Source organism: Carassius carassius, chromosome 21 (assembly GCF_963082965.1).
Source record: "Carassius carassius chromosome 21, fCarCar2.1, whole genome shotgun sequence".
Classification (NCBI taxonomy): domain Eukaryota; kingdom Metazoa; phylum Chordata; class Actinopteri; order Cypriniformes; family Cyprinidae; genus Carassius; species Carassius carassius.
In genome coordinates this window covers 17,569,162-17,591,436 of record NC_081775.1, presented here as the reverse complement: position 1 = coordinate 17,591,436, position 22,275 = coordinate 17,569,162, and the positions used below count along the sequence as shown (strand labels likewise).

Genomic DNA, 22,275 nt, shown 5'->3' with positions numbered 1-22,275 from the left:
TAATGATTCGACTAAAATGTTTTTATCTAAAAGTTAAATAAAAACTGTGCTGTACTTATATGTAAAAGAAAAAAAACTTTACTCAAAGATCAAATTAAAATGTATACCCCGGTTTCACAGACAAGGTTTAAGCCTAGTCCCAGACTGAGCTGGGTAAGCCTGAGCTGTTTTAACTGAAAGGAACTTGTACTGATGTGAATATGTCAGTGCCGTTGTTTTGTATCAAGATGCACACCAGGAATGTTTTGTCTAAGACATGTTTTTTAAAAAAAAACTAAAAACTAAAATATCCTCATTGAACTATGGCCTAATACTGGCTTAGAATAAACCCTGTCTGTGAAACCAGGTCATTTTGTTTCAACATTAATTTATATTTAATTTAGTGATTCCTCTACATACCGCTAGATGAAGCCCAGATACCTGTTTTTTTTAGAACAAATGTGTTATAACATTTTTATATCGAAAAACAAGATGCATTATGCCCTCAAAACACAAAAATAATAAATATTTCCAAAGTACAAGTTAGCCAAAATTCACAAGTAGATGTCCAAAATATCACAATTAATTTGTTAAATGCTGCTGACGAAGATATAACAACAATGTTATTATTTGTTTCCACTCTTAAAACTGCAAAGTAAAAAAAGAGCCATTTTACTTCATACACGTTTCTAAACCTCAATACACACATGCGTATTGTGTAAACACCTCGAACTACAAAAAACTACAATGCCCAGAATAAGAACTGTTACGCTACGTGATATGAATGGCTGAAGGGTTGACACGCCCCACTACGTTGCGCTGATTGGACTCAGCCAGGAGTTCATGGCCACTCACGGAATTTCATTGGTCAATGTGAGGAAAGAGGGGCGTGATCACGACGGACAGCAGAGAGCCGTGCTACGGGAGGAGCGAGCGGCGTGTTTCCGGTAAGAACGACACAACAGTACCATTACAGACATTCTTTAAGAATTTAAAAACAGACTTTAAAAGTCAGTTTTGTTTCATGTGATTCGACATCCACATTAAAACGAATTGTATTGTCAGGGGGTCATCCATCAAGCGACGCGGAACACACGCGGCCATGGAAACCGAGTTTCGGGAAATCGATGAGCTCGGGAACTGGAACGCCGTTTACCAGGTAACGTTAAAGGACTGATTCTGCTCCATAATTTATAATAATGTTCTAATTATTCATAACGATCCAAAAGAAGTTTGTTTTGTCGTTCGTTTTTTGATGTGATGGTTATTTTTTTAACATTCCTCGCAAAATTAATGATATAACAATTTACATAGAGATGACCTTAATTCGTCATTTGTACAGTGACCAATATAAAGATGAGTGGGATGAGTTCATCTTTTATGAGAGAGAGTCTACTATTAGTTAGTTTGACACTTTTATCTACTAATCTGGCTCACTTGCAGTTTTTAATGAGTGATGGATGAAGGGCATCGTTATCTGGATGCTCATGGTCCCCACAACTGTGTGCCATATAGTTTCCCCCAGCAAACAATTTACCACACATTTGTTTCACTTACAGTAAGAAGCATTTTCATCTCATAGACTTCTGTTTTACCGTAGGAGATTAAACAGCAGTCCAGTGACCTACCATGCAAGATCGCCAAACTTCCAGAAAACAGAAGTCGTAATCGCTACAGAGACGTCAGTCCGTGTAAGTGTGCTGCTTCCCCTGTTCGACACAGTCAGTGACACCTAACGGAAGGGGCCTGTTATCAGCGAGCTGTTAAAGTCATTTCACACTGAAGATGTCATGTCTTTTTTTCTCTCCCTTTTTTAACTCTTCCGTCACAAAGACTTTAAAGAGCTGTTGTGGTTTCCTCTCTCTCTGAGTCTTTTTCTTTTTCCACAACAACCTGAAAAGGTCCTCAGCTCACAAAACACTGCATTAAATTAATGATACTGTGTTTAATTTGATTCAATTGAGCGTTTTCATCAGGGACATGTTTTTTTCTCTTGTGGGGAACTGAGAACAGGACCTGAAAAAGAGTCGTTCCACCACTGCACTTGCAAAGCATCATGGGTGATGCGCCTCACAGCTTAATCGCTCTCTCTTTTCACAGTTGACCACAGCCGTATTCGTCTACAGATCGGCAGTAATGACTACATCAATGCAAGCCTGATCTCAGTGGATGAAGCTCAAAGAAACTACATACTAACTCAGGTGACACACTGAACCTTAAACCCCAGATTGGCATCTTCTGAATCTGATGTTTTATCTGCACCTGCACACCATCTGAGGATGATGCGGACAGAATAAAGGAACTGAAGAGTTCATTGGCATAGTAGTTGGAGCATATATCCTGGGAAAAAAAATCTCTTGTCAAGTTTTCCTGGAATATTTAAGCCTCTTCACATCAACAAAATGTTTGGTGCAATTTTTGCATGTGTTCTGTCTGTCATATAAAATGGTAGACAAGCTGCATGAAAACGTTAAATCACTCTCTGACAGTAGGTGGCGCTTTTAGAAAAGGTTGGTTAGTTTTCTTTGCAGTGCAATAGATAAAAGATAAGAACTCTTCTGTTAAAAAAGAACCCTTTCAAAAATAAATGGCATGCAAATGTTTGTGCCTGTCTGAACAGATATATTAACTTCTGTTCATTCTGATTAAAATGTTTATCTTGCTGAATTTTCACAACAAATATTTGTCTTGCTATCTAGCCATTTATTTTCATCTGACGTGACTATGAACAGAGATTTCAAAAGAAGACTTCTTTATTCATTTCCTTGAGGCCATCACTGAAATTCACGGGGCTCACAACAAAAGTTTTATTATAAAACGTATAATTCTGATTGGCTGAGCTGGGTTCTAAGCTGTTGTAAATTACTCTACAAACATAAGATGCATCCCAAATCGTGTACTTATGCACCATTCTATGATGTTATGTTGTATAAATAGTGAGAGAAGTGTCCACTCAGTAAACCCCCCCCCCCCCCCCAAAAAAGTGCACTTCAAATACCAAATTTATGCACTTAACCGAAAAAATGGTGGAATGTTGGACACTTCATGCACTCAACTGTCGCAGCTTTAATTATCTAATGAAGGGGTAGAGGCTATCAGTTTTTTATAAATGACAAAATACCCTAATATAATTCATACACTACATGGTGGAGTACATGGTGTATAGTGCATCATTTGGGAAGCTATACACCTTTGTTTATAACTGTGTGTTTTGCTTGGCAACCACTTTGTTGCAACCACAACCATTTCTGAGGAGGAACTACATTGTTTGGCGGAAGAATAATGTTTTTATTAATATCGTTAAATTTTATTTGTTTTGTTTTATTTTGTGAAACTAGTGCTGCAGGATAAATCGCATGCGATAATTAATGCTCTTCTCAAAAAAACAAGTACTAGGGCTGGGCAAAATTTAAACTTTTCGATAAATTTCTGTTCGATATCGAATCTCAAAAGCAGTTATTCGATCTTTTCCGGGATTTAATTCAGCACACATTTAAAACAATATCTGATTAACGTGAATCTTATCGTTACTCTTCTCCACTAGATGTCACCCTTATTTACCTTGCGTGATGTTACTATGGAAAGCCTTTCATCCATTCAGCACTTATCATGGCGGAGATACTGTGGATGAGAACCAAGAACAAAGCCATACGCGTGATTCACAATGCATAATTTTTAAATTTTTTTTTATTAATTCACGATTTGTAAACTGATGTTTACTCAAATTTTTTAAAAGAAATATCAATTTGTTGTGAATAAATGGCGGGGGGCACTGTTTTGTTGACTTATGTACACACATACTAAATTGTGGAGGACACTCGCGGTGTTTTCAGCCTCTGTCATCTCACTATGATGATATGAATACACAAATATCATCTCCAGCTGCTCTGAGAGTCACTTCATTAGCATTTTACCGTTTTATTTGAGAAAACTACTGTCATATCACACACACAGCAGCTGCAAGTTCTTTACGGCACCCGGTCAAAATAAAAGTTAAGTTTAACATTTAAGAAACGTCAGAATATATTACTATTTAGCAGTTTTAAGACTTTAAGTTTTAAGAATAAATATTAATACATCTATAAATTAATAAACGTTTGTTTTCTGTTGTGGAGCACTTTGTTTGCCAAAAAAATAAAAGGGTTTAGTTTTCCTTTGATTCTGATAAATTAAATTAATGTTTTTACCTTCATCTGATTACCAGAAAAATTAAGAACATTTTATAGGGCCATATCATTGTTTAAAAAAGGACCATATACAAAAAAAATAATAGGTTTAAAATACAGGCCTGTGGTTCTTAATTTTTTTTGATTAATTCACGATTTGTAAACTGATGTTTACTCAATTTTTTTTAAAGAAATATCAATTTGTTTTAAAACTATATTCACTTAATATAATAAAAAAAAAAAAAAAGAATTGAATCGAGAGATGGCGAATCTGAATCGATACCCAGCCCTACCAAGTATGCAAAGTTCAGACTTGTGTCTTCTGTAGTTTCGGACTTCGCAAGTTTTACTCAGGAGTGTGAACTCCAGGGGGACGGGAGGATGCAAGTCCATTAATCCTGCAAATGAATCAGCAGTGTACTTGATAACATCAGTCAGCTCGCCTTGGCTACTCCGGTTATCTTCACTGCAGGCATTTACAATACGACCAAATATGATATCAAACACCACTGCCTCTTATCGTTTTCATTTAAACATATTAATAGCTGAAAAAATTTAGTTCCAGAAATACTCTTAAAACTAAATTTCATAGCGCAATAATTTTGAAAACAAGGTGGGTTTTCTCCTCCGCCATTAACGCTCGATTGTTGGTGCAAATTGCATTCTGGGATACCTGGTTGTCTCATTTTTGCACGTCACCTCTGGATGCATCCTCGATAAAAGGGGCAGAGCAAGAACACATCCGGGGATTTACACTTTACTTGGCTAGATGGGAACTTTGAATTGGAACAGTACTTGGACGATGACTGATGACATTTCACAAGTCCACAAGAACGCAAGTACAGACAAGAACGCATATTAAGAAATGGCCATTGTTTGTTGGAAGAATACTGTTTTTATTTATATCATTACATTTTATTTCCTCTGTTTTATTTCGTAAAACCTTACTACATATATGGAATAACCATTTTATAAAAGCAATAAGCTCTGTGAAGGGGCTTCGCTTCATGCTTAACAACGCCCCTTAGCTGTTATAAATTCACTGTAAACTACGCCTCCTCAGGGCTTATTGCTTTAATTGATTGGCCACTTATAAAATTTAAACAAAACAAAATTAAATGCTTTTCATTATTTGTCACATTAGCTCTGTCAGACAATCAAAGTTTATCAAACCAAAGACTTTGTATCAAACTAAATGCAGTTATAAAATAACAGATTTTGAAAAACTGCTTTACAGTTTAAAGGTGAACCACTGCAAAAACGGTAATCTTACTTATATTAGTGCTAAATGATCCATTATTTTATGAGTTATTAGTTAATATTTCTGGTTTGTTTCAGGTGGGACTCTGGGTATACATAAGACAAAAAGGTTAGCTACTCTAAAACAATGTTAGGTTAAGCAAGTAATGGGGAAACTTCCTGCCCCCCCATCCTGATTTTAACATTTGTGTTAACGTTTGTATTACGCATTTATTAGGTCGCCAACACCCTAGTTGACGTCACACTCATATATACTGTGGTGACGTTCCATTTGGAAACTCTTGGCATCTGCAAGAGAGATTTTCCTTTCCTTTGTCTGGAGAGGACACTGGGAAATGTTGTGAAATCTTGAGTTGTGTCAGCACGACGTTTCTTTATTGTACAGAGGAATTAGTGCACTGATGCTCTTCGACGGCAGCAGACTCGTCTCAACCTGTCAGCCTTGTTCAGTCAGAGCACTGTCAGCTATAGCCACAAACACACAAAACACACACACATTCTCACCCACACTATCATGTACATCACGCCTGCTCTAATGTGTGATTTACTACGCAGACTAATGATAAAGGTCCTAGAGTGCAGGAGTTTCCACTCTGAGTCTAAATAAAAAATACCAAATTCATTTAATAGAATGTCAAAATTTATTTGACTATTTATTTGTAAATATTGTAGATGATTTAATAGATTTTATGTTGTGTATGATTTAGTGAGATTTTAATCTAATTAAAATTAGTAATTTAATTAGCAAGGATGCATTAAATTGATCAAAACGACAGTAAAGGATTTTATAATGTTTACAAACGTTTTCTATTTCAAATAAATGCTGTTCTTTTGAACGTTCTATTCAAATAATCCTGAAAAAATTATCATGGGTTCCACAAAATTAAATGTTTCTTGACACTTAAGACTAGAGTAATGGCTGCTGAAAATTCAGCTTCGCCATAGGAGAAATAAATAAACATTTTAAATGTATTAAAATACAAGGCAGTTATTTTAAATTGTTGCAATATTTCATATGCATTTCTTCATTTTCTTTTTTCTCTAACAGTATTTGATTTAAATAATAAAACAATAAAAATCTTACCAAAGTTTTGAATGGCAGTTAATGGTGCTGTTAACTCTTATAAACCCTGTTGCAGGGCAAATTCATTTTGTGCATGTGTTTAAAATGTATTATTAATACAGTATACTGCATGTGCTTGTTTTAATGCTTGTGTGTCTGTTTAGGGTCCGTTACCAAACACCTGTGGTCATTTCTGGGAGATGGTGTGGGAGCAGCGCTGCCGAGGGGTTGTGATGCTGAATCGTGTTATAGAGAAAGGCTCGGTGAGAGAAACACACACAGTACCTGTATCTGCCACATGGATACACAGACTCACTTTGAATACCTGTCTGCAATGCTTCTAGCATGCATATGGAGTGTGTACATGAGTTGTGTGTGTGTGAGGTTTGTTTTGTGTGGATATAATGAAGAAGTGTGTGTGTGTATGTACAGATAAAGTGTGCTCAGTATTGGCCTCAGCGAGAGGAGAGGGAGGCTGTTTTTGAAGACACAAATTTCAGACTTACTCTGATCTCAGAGGATGTGAAATCCTACTATACAGTACGACAGCTGGAGCTGGAAAATCTGTCGGTGAGACACTTGATCTTCCTTTCATCTCATCCAGTCGTGCTTTGAGGTTTTATATAGTCCTCCTTTAGTCACTTTCTTCCATTTAGCTAAAAATCTTTTTTTTAAACAATATGATGCATGGTCTTTATGTGTTGTTCAGAACTTCTTTCTGGACAGGTTTGTTGACTTCACTCAACAGTTTCAGGATATTGCAGATGCTATAGGTTTATTTCTAACAAGCACGTGCTCGTGGTGATTAATGCTTGTGTCACTTCTGTTTAAAGACACAGGAAACACGGGAGATTCTTCATTTCCACTACACCACATGGCCAGATTTTGGTGTGCCAGAGTCGCCTGCATCTTTTCTCAACTTCCTGTTGAAAGTGCGTGAGTCAGGCTGTCTGAGTCTAGAGCACGGTCCTGTCGTGGTCCATTGCAGTGCTGGTATTGGCCGCTCTGGGACGTTCTGCCTTGTAGACACCTGCCTCCTTCTGGTGAGAGGACTGACCGCTTGTATGTAATGCCAGATCTGCCGGACAAGAGTGCTGGTTAATATTTAATCTTTTTAAATAATGGCGCATGTACAACGGCATATTGGTTTATATTATTACATTTCAAGAATCATGACATGGATATATTTATGCTTATGGCAGATACAATTTCACGATTATTGGTACCACAGCACTCTTTTATTTAAAAAATAAAATATACTTTATTGTTCAAAAGATTGGGGTCAGTAAGATGGTTTTCTTTAAAATAGATACTTTTATTTATCAAATATGTGTTAATTTGATCAAGTGTGACAGACATGTTACAAAAATGGCATCAAACAAATGCTGTTCTTTTGAACTCCGTATTCATCAAAGAATCTTGAAAATCACGTTTTCCACAAAAAAAAGATATTAAGAAGTGTTTCTAACATTAATGATATAATGAATATGAATTGAGCAGCACATCATCATATTAAAAATATGACAGATAAAAATTCTTTCCTTTTTATTTATTCCTTCTCTTTCTAGCTTGATCAAATTTGAACAATGCCTAAAACTTGGTATTACAAGCACTTCCTGTGTCTGTTGGCCTCTTTATGAAGAATCGCTTTATGTATCCCTCAATTGTAAGTCGCTTTGGATAAAAGCATCTGCAAATGACTAAATAAAAAAAAAAAAAGTAAATTTAGAATGATTTCTTAAAGATCATGTGATACCGAAGACTGGGATAAATGTTAATAAAAAGGAATAAACTACATTTCTAAATACAGTAATCAACATTTGAAGAGGATCAAAAAAGTTGTCCTAAGACAAGAACGCATTACGGTTTTAGAACTTTAATGAAAGGTTTTGATTCCATTCAAATGTTGACTACTGTATATTAAAATAGAAAACAGTTGAAATTTATGAGATTAATCTGAATCAAAGCATCACTGGATGTCAGGATTTCTCATGTGTACTTCACCAGCACCGGCAGATTTGGTCTTGCCCCCCCCCCCCCCCCCCCCCCCCCCCCCCCACACACACACATCCTCTAAACAAATGCTCTGTGTGTTCTCAGATGTCTCAGAGGAAGGATCCAACATCAGTGCGCATCCAGGAGGTCTTGCTGGAAATGCGGCGATACCGCATGGGTCTGATCCAGACAGCTGACCAGCTGCGTTTCTCTTACCTCGCTGTCATAGAGGGTGCCAAGTACATAATGGGAGACACGTCTGTACAGGTAATGAAAGTCATGTTAAAGAACCAATTTTTGGATGCTTTGCTGAGGTATTATAGCATGTAAAGCTGAACATAATGATGGTGCTAATACCATTAAAACATTTGGGGTTGGTGAGGTTTTCTTAATCTTAAAAGTTTCTTAATAACGCTCCCCAATGCTGCATTTATTTGATCAAATACACAGTAGAATAGTAATATTAAGAAATATAATTATTTAGTAATCTTTCTTGTCACTACAAATATTTTTAAATTAAATGCATAAATAAAAGTATCAAGTTCTTTTAGAAAATAAAATTCACCCCAAACATTTGAAGGGTAGTGCATGAGTATAAATATCAACTGATAGTCATTGCTATATCATTTGAGCAATTGTTTTTTTTAAATTTTTTATTTTGAATCATTATAATTAAGTGTTAAAAATAATCATAGATTTTGGCCAAACAGTGACATGTTTGTGTTTATGTGTGAGTAGGAGTCATGGAAGGAGTTATCAAATGAGGAGGATCTCCCCCCTCAATTAACTCCTCCTCCTCCCAGACCAAGGCCCCGAGTAGACCCACCCAATGGCAAAGGCGAACTGGTGAACTCTGACACCACCCACTTCTTCAGTGAGATAATAAAAAACAGTGCAGAAATCTGTGCGAACAGGTCAATTTCTCAATATTGCTCTCTTTCTAGTAGTACCCATCCAGCAGCCACATGTAAACATTTAGTTGTTGTGCTTCTGCAGTGCGCACCAGACATTCACAGACGGGTCAGAGCTTCGCAGACGGGCAGCCGGTGAGGTCGGAGCATCTGCGTTGTTAAGAGAACCCGATGACACAATTGTCGCAAGAGAAGCCCCTCCCAAACCTGCAAGGTCTCCGCCCAAGACTCCCATGGAGGAGGTGACTCCTGTTGCTGCCGATGGAGCGTGGAGCCCCCTGCTGACCAGTGTGTTTATGTGCACGGTACTGGCTGTAGGTGCTTATGCCTGTTACCGCACCTATTTCCACTGATGCCCTCTTTTTTTCAATCCTTCTCCTTTTCTATCCCTCCATGTGCTGGCTATTGGCGAGAAAAGAAAAAGAGAGACACACACAGACACTCATAGTTTCTCAGCTGGACCTGTGTCTCTCAGCTGGGCCCGTCTCACTCTCTCTGAATGTCTTTGGGAAAGAGTTTCAGCGACTTTTTTTTTAGCCAAAATGCTGTCGCCTCTCTCTAAACACACACTCTTACACACAATCTAATAAATGTGTGTCCGTTTAAAACCTCAGGGCCTCACAATTCAGGTGTTGCAACCCAAACGTTAAACACAGGTAAAAGAAAATCCAAAATACTTTGTTATTGTTGCAGTAAGTAAGGGAACTTTTCGTGTGTGTGTGTGTATATCAATCATTTTTTCTGTTGCATTGTTAAGTCTCAGACGGAGCTGCACAGGAGGTGAGCTCCTCTTATACATGCTGAAAACACAAATCTGCTGTACCTGATTGAAAACCTGTTTGTATTTGTGTGTCTTGGAGAAAAGGGAGATCATGAGTAGTCCGGGATGTCTGATACCATCAAGTGCTCTGTCACAGCAGAAAACATCCCAAATGCTTTTACTTTTCATTCTTTTTTCTAGCTTCAGCTTTTGTTTATACCCAAAGGTGACACTGGCACTTTGTCTGTGTGAGGGAAAAAAAGATCAAGTGACTGATGCACCGGCCTCTCATTCATTCGTTCGTTCCCCTTTGTCCAATCAGACCATTTAAAATGCTGGAGCTGGATGCCACATCCAGAACAAACTTAAGTTGGTTCTCTATGGGCCCTGCTACGGCCATTTAGTTTATCTAGAACTCACATTTCATTTTTTAATTAAACTGAAATACTAAAACCACTTCAAATCAAGCAAGCATTCTTACTAGACCTCATGGATTTTTGTTTCCAAATTTTCATGCATTTCACTTAATGCCAGCTCTGGAAATCAAGGTAAAGCAGGTTAACCTGACTGATTGATTGTTACAACAAAAATGTGGCAGCAGGTGGCAGTATTAAGTACAATGAGATTTTTCACTTGTTATTCCCCTTTTAGAGGACGGTGACTCATGAGACAGGGTTTGAATTATATATTTTTATTTTTCTGTTGCAATACAGATACATTCATGCTTCTGGCCCATGTCACATGACCTTAATGGTGTGCGTTGAGCGCAGGAGGTCAGACTTACCAAAAAATATAAAAAACAAAACACCAGCACTGAATGAATGCATAGAGAGAAACGACCAGTGACAGTGAGCTGTCTTTGTGTTTTATTGTTTTACTATATTATTGTCATAGTAATTATTATCGAGAGAGATTTAACAGCAGACGGGCATAAAAATTTCCTTTGAATCAAACCACGCTGCAGAACTGTTACTTTTGAACAATGTGTGAACAAGTCTAATGCCGTAACCTCAAAACAAATGAAGCCTCGTGTATTGAGGCCTGAAACGCTTTTAATTGTGACTCGGCTTTGTGTGGTGACTTTTTTTGTCTGCTGCTTGACCAGTCCAGAATGGCAATTTTTGGGTCGCTAGGAGTTTTTTTTTTCTTCCCAGCTTGTAGAGGTTCAATGTTTCACACACTGAAGCTGTTGAGGTTTGGTTTGGTTCTGTTTTAACAGAGTAACACCAGTCATCGTAGTGACTCAGAATCCGGTCCCTTTGCTGGACCACAGAATGTAAAGTTTCTTGCCGGCTTTATTTACACACACATATATAGAGAGAGAAATGTATTTGTGTCATTGTTTGTCTTTTTTCAGTTATCTTTGGACTGGTAGACATCAGACTTCCTCGGCCTTTGTATATGAGGCTTAAGAATTTATTTTCCCCTCCCAGCATCCTGTTGAGTCCTTTTTAATGTTGATTCATGTTTTTTTTTTTTTTTTTTTTTTTTTTTTTTGTAAGAAAAGCATATGCTTTGTTCCAGTTGGATGTATTGACATTTGAAAATGTATTTTTTTGGACCGAATACAAAGTAGTGGTAATAAACATAAATCTCTGAATCTTCTGTTTTTTTTTTTTTTTTTTTTTTGAGTTTGTTTGTTCTTATTCCATCATGTGGTGATGAGAGAAGTTTTTGAGATTTTTATAAAATCTCATATTGAAAACTTGAATATGAATGAAAGCTCTGAGTGTTATAATTGTAAAGGCAATCTAAATAATAGATTACAGACTCAAAAATCTTTGATGTATGGTGGAGTTTGAGCTTGTTTCATGTGCAGTTTTCATCATCCTATTACTATTTTGTTCAAGCTCACATTTGATCCCACATTTAAATTATAATAAAATATATGCAGGTTTGTATTATAGACTGGGGCCCAGACTGCCGGGGACCTTCAAACCTCTGGCCAGACTGTCCCAAGACCAAAAAGGTGAACCAGTTAGTGTATGGTGTGAAATTACGCTAAATCCGCCAGCAACTATTTTCACTTGTCCAATGTTAGCCTTCCTCTGCAGAGAACCTTGTGACATATAATGGCACTATATATTTATATTTTATTGAAAAGGAAGGAGAGCGTTTAAAGATATGTATAATCCATAACCATTTAATTATTTTTTAAAAATAATTAAAATATACTTTATTTATATATATTTAAATTGTAACAAAACCATTTTTGTATTTTACACAAAAAATACCTTTTGTATGTTTTCCCCACAGAATTTTACAAAAAACTCCATATAGAATTCCTTTGCTGCCGATATGTTAGAAGTGACGTTTTTGTTACGTGCCCTTTGACGTTTCACTTGACCAGTAGAGGGCGCTTCAGGATCAGTAACTCGCTTCTTGGCCTTAATTTCAGCTGGGATTTTCCCCAGTAAGCAAACAATTTTATTTATTTATTTTTTATATATATAAATTGTCTGAACTCGTGTGATTGGAATCTAAAATTCATATAACAGGGATGTTTCAATGAAACCAATCCTCCTGCAAGCATGTCCACAGTGCAAAAATGCAGCTCTAAATCCACAGGCTTTCTGAAAACACATCTGTATCTGTGTGATGCTCTAGTCATGTCAGTCCTGAGTCCTGAGCTGTAATGTTTCCTTGTGTACGTGCTTGAGTGTGTGTCAGCACAGTACAGCTGGTACCCAGGCATTTCCTGTAGCATTACCTTACCAAAATAACAAAACTTCACACCTTGAAATAAATAATAATGAGCACATTTGCAGTCTTACGATCCCACACAGACTTTTTCTGTGATAAGTGATTTCTTAAATGTTTTAACAACTCCGATACCATAAATATGTTTCCATCTGTATACAGTAAACGGGACACTGTGCTGGTTTTGAGCAGGTTTCATTTGTACTAAGTGACACTTTCTCTGACGCTACTAGTCTGAAGCGACACGTTTGTGGTTGTTTTAACCTGTTTTTACCATACTGGTTTGTGTCGGTTTTTACTGGTCTGAGAAGGTCCATAGTCACTTTGTCTCCTCATGTGCTTACACATACTCTTGAAATGTATCAATTAGAGGTGATTTGTCACATCTGCCAGGCTGTTCATCCCATTTCCTGTGACATAACCTATATGCAACATTATAATATGTCCTTCCTTCTTTCAACTGTTTACTTGTTTTTAGTGTCACTCATTTTTCCTCATCTGTCTCAGCAGTTTGGAATCATGTTTCGGGGAGCGGGGAGCAGTTTATTAACTCTTTTTTTTTATTTCCTTGTTGAAAAGAAAAACAGATTCGCTCAATTTGAAATTCTAAATGTATTTCTGAAAAACATATTTCATCACACATTGCTAAAAACAGTGCCATTCTTCCAACGCCCACACATAAAAAAGTGCTGAAATGAAATGCCATTATAAATCCTGTGATAAGACTGATTCATCTGACGCTGACACTCACATGCTTATATTACCTATGATCAAAACAGTGCTGCAAATGAAGTATACACTCGCTAGGACTCTTTTTAAATAATGAGCTTGGGTGTAAACCAACAGGAAGCTATATCATTTAGTATAAAGGATTGGACTAGATGTGTAGTGTCATCACAGGAATGATTGGTATTGTTCCAGAAAGTTCAGCAGATGCTAGAGACTGAAGTGTTTGTAAACTTGTCTGACAGTCTGTGTCCATATGTGTGTGATCACATTCTGTTGTGGGTTAAACTAACAGCAGAGGTGAGTGTGTTCTCAAGTATGTGTTTGTGTGCACGCATGTGGTTCACACTGTTCAGGAATGAGTGTGTGTGTGAGTGAGTCAGGGCACTCCCTAACACTCGTGGTACTTTGACGTAAAACAGACAAGACAGGACAGGCAGATCCAACTACTTGGGAAAAACACTGGTGGGCGTGGCTTGGTACAGGAAGTCCACTTAAAAAGACAGCGAACAAGAAAGTCCTGCTGGGGCTCGGGGTCAGTTGTGGGTTCAGGTGTCAAGCAGTTGCTGCCTATTACTTCTGGAATTTAAGAGTGCTGACAACAAACATAATATCTATGAAACTCTATTGGGTCTGTATATACACAGTGAACTGATTACTTGGATTGGACAAGTGCGAGTTTTGGCAAGTGCATAGCGTGTGTGTTACAACATAAGTGAGGAATGGTATTGGTTTGCTCTATTTCCTGTATGTACCTCCCTCTGTCCTTTCTCCTCCCATTTCCGTTGCCTTTGGAATATTTCCTGGGAGCAAGAGATTTAGGAAACTCCAGAGAAAAAAGAAAAAAAAGAGTGACTCATGTTCTGACTCAGTCCTGATCAGTGTCAAAGCACAGATGCAATTTCTTAATCATTAAATTGATTCTTAAACACAGTAATAATAATAATAATAATATATATATATATATATATATATATATATATATATATATATATATATATATATATATATATTAGTATTTCATTAAATTACAGAGGCTTTGTTCTCAGACCAAGTGAGCATTAATAAAAGTATCATTTAAACTTATGCAATTAAAAACTGACCATTTTCCCTATTATTTGTGGGTGCTATGTATGTTTCTCTTTATAAGAATAGCAATATGTCAGATTAGCATCAGTCATGTTAGAATCAAACTCTATTTTAGCAATTGCAAATTAATTATCTCATGATTCTTTTCGTGTGGCCCACAAAGTTACTGCCTATTTTAAGCATATGTTCAAATCACAAGACTGTGCAATGTATTTTTATGTTTAAAAGAGCATCATGCCTTTTGGCCTTGTAACCTACTTATACCTTCTGTTACATTATTTGTGTTACTGTCTATGTAGGGACTAATGTGACGTTTAGGATGCTGCCTTAGGGGCTATTCAAACGAACACATTTTTTTGTAAAAACCTGAAATGCAGGCCAGTGGAATGGAAACTTAAGGTCTAGAACCATATTTTTTGTCTAGTTCAATTGTTTGTGTTTATGTGCAAGCACAACAGTCAAACACATCCATCCAACTCATGCTGTTTAGAAAAAAAAAACAATTAAAAAGCAGCACAAGGGAACACAAAAACATGAGACTTGGAACAGTGGAACTGAATTTTCTTTTTAAAAAACTTGAGAGATTCATTTATTCAAAGTTTATCTAACATTTTTAGAATCCTGTGTCATGAGTGAGACACATCTAAATATGTACATGCAACAGACACAATTATAAAAATATGTATAATTACACAAAACACATCCTGTGTGAACCGCCCCTTAGGGGCCATTCACAAAATGTGCTTTGCGTTTAAAACTGTAAGACGCAAAGTCTAAAAAAGCTTTAAGACTTCTTTTGATTTGAGTGCTGAATATTTAGAATGACATGTAATGCAGCAAAATACACAAGACTTTAATGGAATAGTAAAAAATTTCCATATAAACCATATTTATAAAAAAAAAAAAAAACATTGTAGTGGAATTCAGAAATGTGTTGTAGATCAGTATGTGGTAACCCAGTACTGGTCTGGAACATAGAAAAAGAAATGCTTTCTGTAATTTTTTAAACAAAATTTTAAATAAAACTAAGTATTTTAAACTCAACTGAAATCAACTGCAAGTTTAGTTCCTGTAACAGTATTTGTGTGCTTGTCTTTAACACTAGCTGACACCTATGTAGAGCATTTTATGACATTTAGGATGCCGCAGTTGATATTGGCAGTAGACAACAGAACCCACTGGAACTCAGCATGAACTCTACCCTCAGGTTATCCTCAGCATATACAAAACAATCATAAAGTTTTTTGCCATTATGACTGGAGTAAACCAGCTAAGCCCTCTCTCAGGTTCCATGATTGCACTTGTTTATGCTCAAGTAAATGGAAAAAAAGTTGTGCTGGCCATTGTGCATCTGGTCTGAGGGCACCCCTCAACCGCATCTTGTTTTTTTGAGGTTGGTTTCCTCAGCAACGAGCGTGTGCGCTGTAATTTCCTGTTCGATGTTCACTGTGCGCATGCACTTCATTACACCTCAAGCAGATCTGCAGAGTTTACGTAAACAGCCAAGCTCGGTGCTTCCCCTTCTTTACGACTAGCGCTTCCTTCCTCCTGCAAATGCATTTACGCGCGCACACAGACACACAAAAAGCTGTCGATGTAAACGCTGTACCATGACCTGTTTAAAAATATTCCACAACAACTGTCCTATCGTTCACCACCTTTACATCACAATCGTCATAGCAACACTTTATGCGATTGACAGGGGGATGTTTTCATACACAGGACATGAAGCAAAAAACAGCATGTTCCCAAGCATAGTACTCTGTGTTGTTTTCTTGCTATTAAAAAAAGGGCCTGCTGACAATCATACAGAAAAACAGCAGCAGTATACATTATGAATTGTGTATCTATTTTTATATGCTTGATTCCAGCAAAACATGTCTCCCAAATTTGGTGCAATTTAAAGTCTTAGGGGTTGCATGAGGGCCATAGGGCCCTCGTAATGCCAGGGGCCTTTTGCACAGTTAGATATGGTCAAAGAAACCTAAATACCAGAGTACTTAGCACAAATAATGCAAACTGATCATTAGGCCCCTGTGGCCCCTCAGAACATTTAGAAAAAGCTGACAATTGTGACTTGTATTATTAGTTTTCTAATGCTAGCTTATCCAAAACATGCATTTCCTAGTTTGATTAGCCAAAATGTTAATGTCATTTTAACACACACTCTGGACAAAAATTGCCCAACAGCTTGTCACTAATGCAGTACCCTTGAAGACACTGTAAAAATGTCTTATAGGTACATATTAGTTCTCTAATGTACTAAAATGCACCTTTTAAGGCTAGATAAGGTAGAAAATTGTAACCTTAACTGTAAGGCACACTTTTTGCTAATTTTTCTTGACATTGTTGGGTAAGGCACATGCATGGCAAACCAAACCAACACCAAATAACTAGCGATGACAAAAGCCGATGTGTTGTCACCTCGCATTGCCTGTGCTTGGGTCAAAAAGTTGTGCTTGAACAAATTGCAAAGACTACAGTCAATGGCCAACTAGCATGTACACCTGTGTGACAGGAATTATGCCGATGCCAGCAACTAGGAATGGACCATTTTCACTTTCTTCGTTCAGGCGGCCAAGTCGTTATGAAAACATTTGCATATTGGAAAGCTAAGGTAAGATGAAGATGTAAAATTAGAAGAGCCATTTCTGTGCCCCCTTGACTTTGTCGTTTGTCATGCACGGGTTTAGCTAAAAAAACAAACAGACTGGTCTCTCTAATTGACTGTCCAACAGCAATTCAATAAGCTCAATAGACCAGAATGCCACCAAAGTGGAACGACTAGTGTCAACAGTGTGAACACACTGCAAAGACTGAGCTGACAGACACTCATTGATGATCGATTTTGTGACACAACCTTAAAGGGGACATCGTATGCCCGTTTTCCACAAGTTGGTATGATTATTTAGGGTCTTCATGAAATTCAAGGAATTAAAATTCCTCAGTGGCTGTGTAAAACAACACCATTTTTACTCTGTATAATTGTGCACAGCAACCCATTTTGGTGTCTCTTTAAATGAGAATGACCACCCCAACCCTCTCGTATATGTTTTGTAGAAAACAAAATGAATCCACTGCATCCTCACTAATGAAGACATTATGTTCACTTTAACATCCAACTACAAAACACCTACATTGTTTGTGAGACATTGTTGTCACTACTACAGCTGCTCGAGCGCGGAGCAAATGACGGATATGCCTAAAGGTCTTTTGGTACTAAGATCTGGCCCTCTGGAATGCAGCAGCAACCTGGTCTTTATTGTTTTAGCCAAAAAGGTTCTCGGGTCTTTTTTAGACCACATCTTGTGCGATCGCTGTTTTGTGTGTTTGTGTTACAAGAGTCTGTTAGCTTTCGGTTGACACTGTCACGGACCAAACTTCTTTGAGAAGATGTGACTCAGCAGATATTCACTCAGGTGCAGCACCATGACAGGGAACCCACAATTGTCCAACATAAAATCATCTTGTGTTCTGTGGTTTCCTCCTTCCTCCTTCCTCCTTCCAATATAATTCATTGAGGGATCTTTCCCAGATTGCATCAGGGTCATCCGTGAGCCACACTAAGAGTTCAGATGGAAATACGCCGATTGTAATGAACTTTTCTGTAATGAACTTGTCTTTTTTCTCCTTACTTAGTGTTTGCTTGAGTTTGGAGCATCGATATCAGCTAACATGCTTATTAACAGTTAGTAAACGTGAAGGTAACTAAGGGACAGATCAAACATCTGAAAATAAAAATAAAGATCATTCCAGGATCTTTAATCTTAGTCTTTCATCCCAGCCTATGATAAGTTACTCTACTTTGAATGACTTCCAAAAAATGCTGTAATAATGTATAGCTCTGTTTGCATGCAATAGAGTCCTGTCAACTTTGAAGAATATTCTTCTAGCTAATTTCTGAGTCATGTTTCTGGCTGTAAAAGGTGTGTCTGGAGTTTCAGGAGTGTTCAGTAGGGCAGAGACCAGTCTTTTTGTGGGATCTTTCGTTAAAATGCTTTGATTGAGCTTTGTTGTATAAGTCTTTTCTCCTTACAGACAAAGGGAGATTAAACGTAAGTAATCACAGGGATTTCGTGCTCACATTTTTAAATGTTACATTTCCTCACAACGCACACTCCATCATAAAAGACAATACTGCTTAGCACTGCAGGAAGCTTTAGAGTCTACCTGGGGTCAGAGACAGAGATAACCCAAAGTCAAGGCCTGACGCTATGTGTGTAATCATTCTTTGGGTTTTAAAAGTTCAAATGCATACATGAGATTGTAAAGAGGGAGGGCTCTTCATTATCCAAGAGCCTAACAAGCCAATATGTGACCAATTGTGTCTTCAGTGGTCATTATCCAAAGTCCAGTCAAATGTTTGTGAAGTCACTCATTACTGACCAACATATCAACAACTCTGAGCAGGACTGAATTGTTTCTTTTTATGTGAACATATATTTACACTCAGATATTCAGATAACAGATATTTAGGCCTAGATTTAAGATTGATGTATTTGAAATGCATATAAAATTTCTGTCCATTTGGATTACACAGTTTTGACCAGCTAAGCTCATGTGACACACATGTGTTAATCATACATGAATGAAACAGATGAGATTTCTGTTTTCTATATTTATCATCAATCAATCCAATTTGTTTGAATGTCATATATTTAAATAATGGAATATTGCTTGTTCCACACAGATAGTCTTTTTAACCATGCTCATGCTTTGTAAGTAAATAAAAGTAATTGTGGTCACATTGAACAGTCGTAAGCAATTTTTTAAAATATGATTATTTAAATAAAAACAAATAGATGTTAAAACTGTACGGACTGATATTTTATAGGCAATAAATCTTCAATTTAAGTAAAAATATATATTTTTGATTGCATTTGTCGAAATAAAGAAACTTAAAAGATATTTATAAAAACTAAAAAATCAAATAATGGTGTGGTTTTTACGTCCATGAAACTTCTTGCAGTTTTGCTATGCAGTTGCTGACACCACTTCCAAGTCTCTATTCTGGTTGTAAAATATGGATCAGATCTTTCCTTCATTTTCCCAGCTATTTTATTGTAACTAGAAGTCCCTTTCGAAAAGTTATAGCACTCTTTACTTCAACAAGCTGCACGGTTTTATGTTGTGTGGAACTGAGTTGCAACACAGTTGATTAGTTAAACTTACTGCCCTACGTATGAGCAAAAATAATAGTGAACATTTTTAATATAGGTGCATTGGTCAGTAAGTGCACACAGCAACCTTTCCCACGTTATCAAAAGCTTTCGTCAGTTAAATTCTGACTTGCATGTTTTTTCCCTGTTCTCTTGCTCTCAGCATTTTTGCGTTGTCTTGTTCACTTTATCTCTGCAGGAAGGAAGAGATCCAATGTAGTGATGTGGGTTGAGTGCCACGGTGTGTTTGTGAGACAGTTAAGATTCCATCACGTGAGTTTAAGAGGGGTTATTCTTACGCATGTGCACACGCGCGACCAATATCAGTACCCTCTGAACCTTACTGTGGCCTATTTTGAACCGCCCGCACTGATTGCCTATCTCAAGCTTAGAGGTGAGGAGAGCAGATGCAACCTTCACGCTGGAGCCCCTCGCATGCTCTGCGATAGAGAGATGGCAGATGGAAATAAGCATTTGTGAAGAAGATACAGTGACATCATCAGTGCAAGGAACTGATCTCTTCAGAAATACCGAGTCGTTTTGGCCTACTGAGACAACAGAAAGTCTGAGGCCCCAAGCAAAAAATAGATCAAAGGCATGATGGTCTTACGAATGCTTTATGTGATTTAGTCTCAAATTATTTCAAAGCATGTGCACAAGTGATAGGATATGATTTGATGTCTATAATTGCTCATATTTAGTATTGGTCCAGTAATAATCCCGATTGTGCTATGAACATGAATTATGAACATAAACATGAATTATACCTCAAATCACGTTGCTTGCTTAGTAGAGGAGCGTTATTACTTTTTAAGAGATCAGGTTTATGCACAATGAATTTATTAAATTAAAAATATAGGAATAATGTGAAATGATTTGTTGACGAAGCTGAATTTTCATTCCAGTCTTCAGTGTCACATGATCCTTCAGAAATCCTTCTAATATGCTGATTTGGTGCTCAAGAAACATTTCTTATTATTATCAATTAAAAACAGTTGTGCAGCTTAATATTTTTGCGGAAACAATGAATTATTCAGGATTCTTTGATGAAAAGAAAGTTTGAAAAAACTATTTATTTAAAATAGAAATCTTCTCTAACAATGTACTTACTGAACCCAAACTTTTGCACAGTATATTGTTCACTGAAGATGACACCGAAATAATATCTAGAGACGAGAATATCACATGGATTTATAGGTGGGCTTTTTCAACTATGCAAACACCTAGCAACCATATAACAATGCACTGAAAACCACCCACAGCAACCTGTTATCTTGGCAACTGTAAAAATCTAGTTTAATTTGCTGTTGATTTCTATGTATTTTGCAATGTGATTTTCTGAATAAAGAAACCAAAACTATAACTAGCCTTTTTTTCGCATTCAAGCTTATATTACACACACTAATATATATTGATTGTCTTGTTTGTGATTGATGTTTAAGTATCAGATCAATTTACAAGATTACCTTCGAACACCCAAACCTGTAACAAAAGAGTGACTAATGTGCATGATAAATGTAACCGGTTTTTTATATTTTTTTTATAGTGATAAGTAACAGGACTGATGCTTAATGGGATATTTCAAATGTAAATTCTGTCATCATTCACCTAGTTAAAATATTGTGTTCTACAGAAGAAAGTAAGGTTTTGATGACATGAAAAAGAGCAGAATGTTTGGATGAACTATCCCTTTAATTGTAAAAAAAAATTAGTAGAAGCATGGTTATAAAAATGTTAAAAGTCTAATTCCGATATTGGCGTACAGGACTAGTTTTATGGCATGTTAAAGATGATTAAATTATGGCTATAGTGATGGTCAGAGTGGCCTGATCACTGTTCTGTTCTATTCTGTTGTTTTGCAACAACAGGAAGGCTGTCGATTACTCAACCCTGTCCTGCATGATGCGAGCGGTACGACTCAATGTCGTGGCGGTTGTCGTGAGCCACTGCGCAAGCGTCAGAACGCAGAATAGCAGAAGTGCAACAGTGTCGAAATCTGGGCCAGTGTCCTGCTGGGTCATGGCTCCACCTCTTACGGCCATTGCGGATGCCTGAGTTCCCGACAGCCGTGCCGCAAGGACCCCCGGATGTTCACCGCCAGCGTCATACACTCGAGCCCAGGAGAAACAGAAGAACGGTCAGAAAAAAGTCAAGAAACGGGGAAGTGGTGGATGAATGAAAGGTTTTGCCATTGGTACATCACAGCACTTTCAAACTGCTGACTTCATCCCCACCCAAAAACCCACTTGCTACTCCAAGTAGACCACAACGATTCTATATAGTCACCTTGTGTTTTTTCTTTTCATAAACACTTTGGAGGAGTAAATGGTATGATTGGAGTCTTAATAAGCCTCATTCGATTGCAGGTTTTCACTTAGGTCTTCCTGTACTTTCCTGTAGCTTCTGCACTATAGTGTGCACATAAAACAAATGAATAAAAGATTTATATTCCTCTCATCAACAGTGT

General features: G+C 37.2%; 1 protein-coding gene across 1 annotated transcript; it reads left to right on the top strand.

Moving 5' to 3' along the window:
* The first annotated feature begins 805 nt into the window (after positions 1-805).
* On the top strand, positions 806-11,737 carry LOC132097671 (tyrosine-protein phosphatase non-receptor type 1-like). Its single transcript, XM_059503537.1, has 10 exons — positions 806-926; positions 1,045-1,138; positions 1,580-1,670; positions 2,080-2,180; positions 6,633-6,731; positions 6,901-7,038; positions 7,302-7,511; positions 8,569-8,730; positions 9,202-9,377; positions 9,460-11,737. The coding sequence occupies exons 1-10, from the start codon at positions 823-825 to the stop codon at positions 9,725-9,727; spliced, it is 1,443 nt and encodes a 480-aa protein (XP_059359520.1). The 5' UTR covers positions 806-822; the 3' UTR covers positions 9,728-11,737.
* The last annotated feature ends 10,538 nt before the right edge of the window (positions 11,738-22,275 follow it).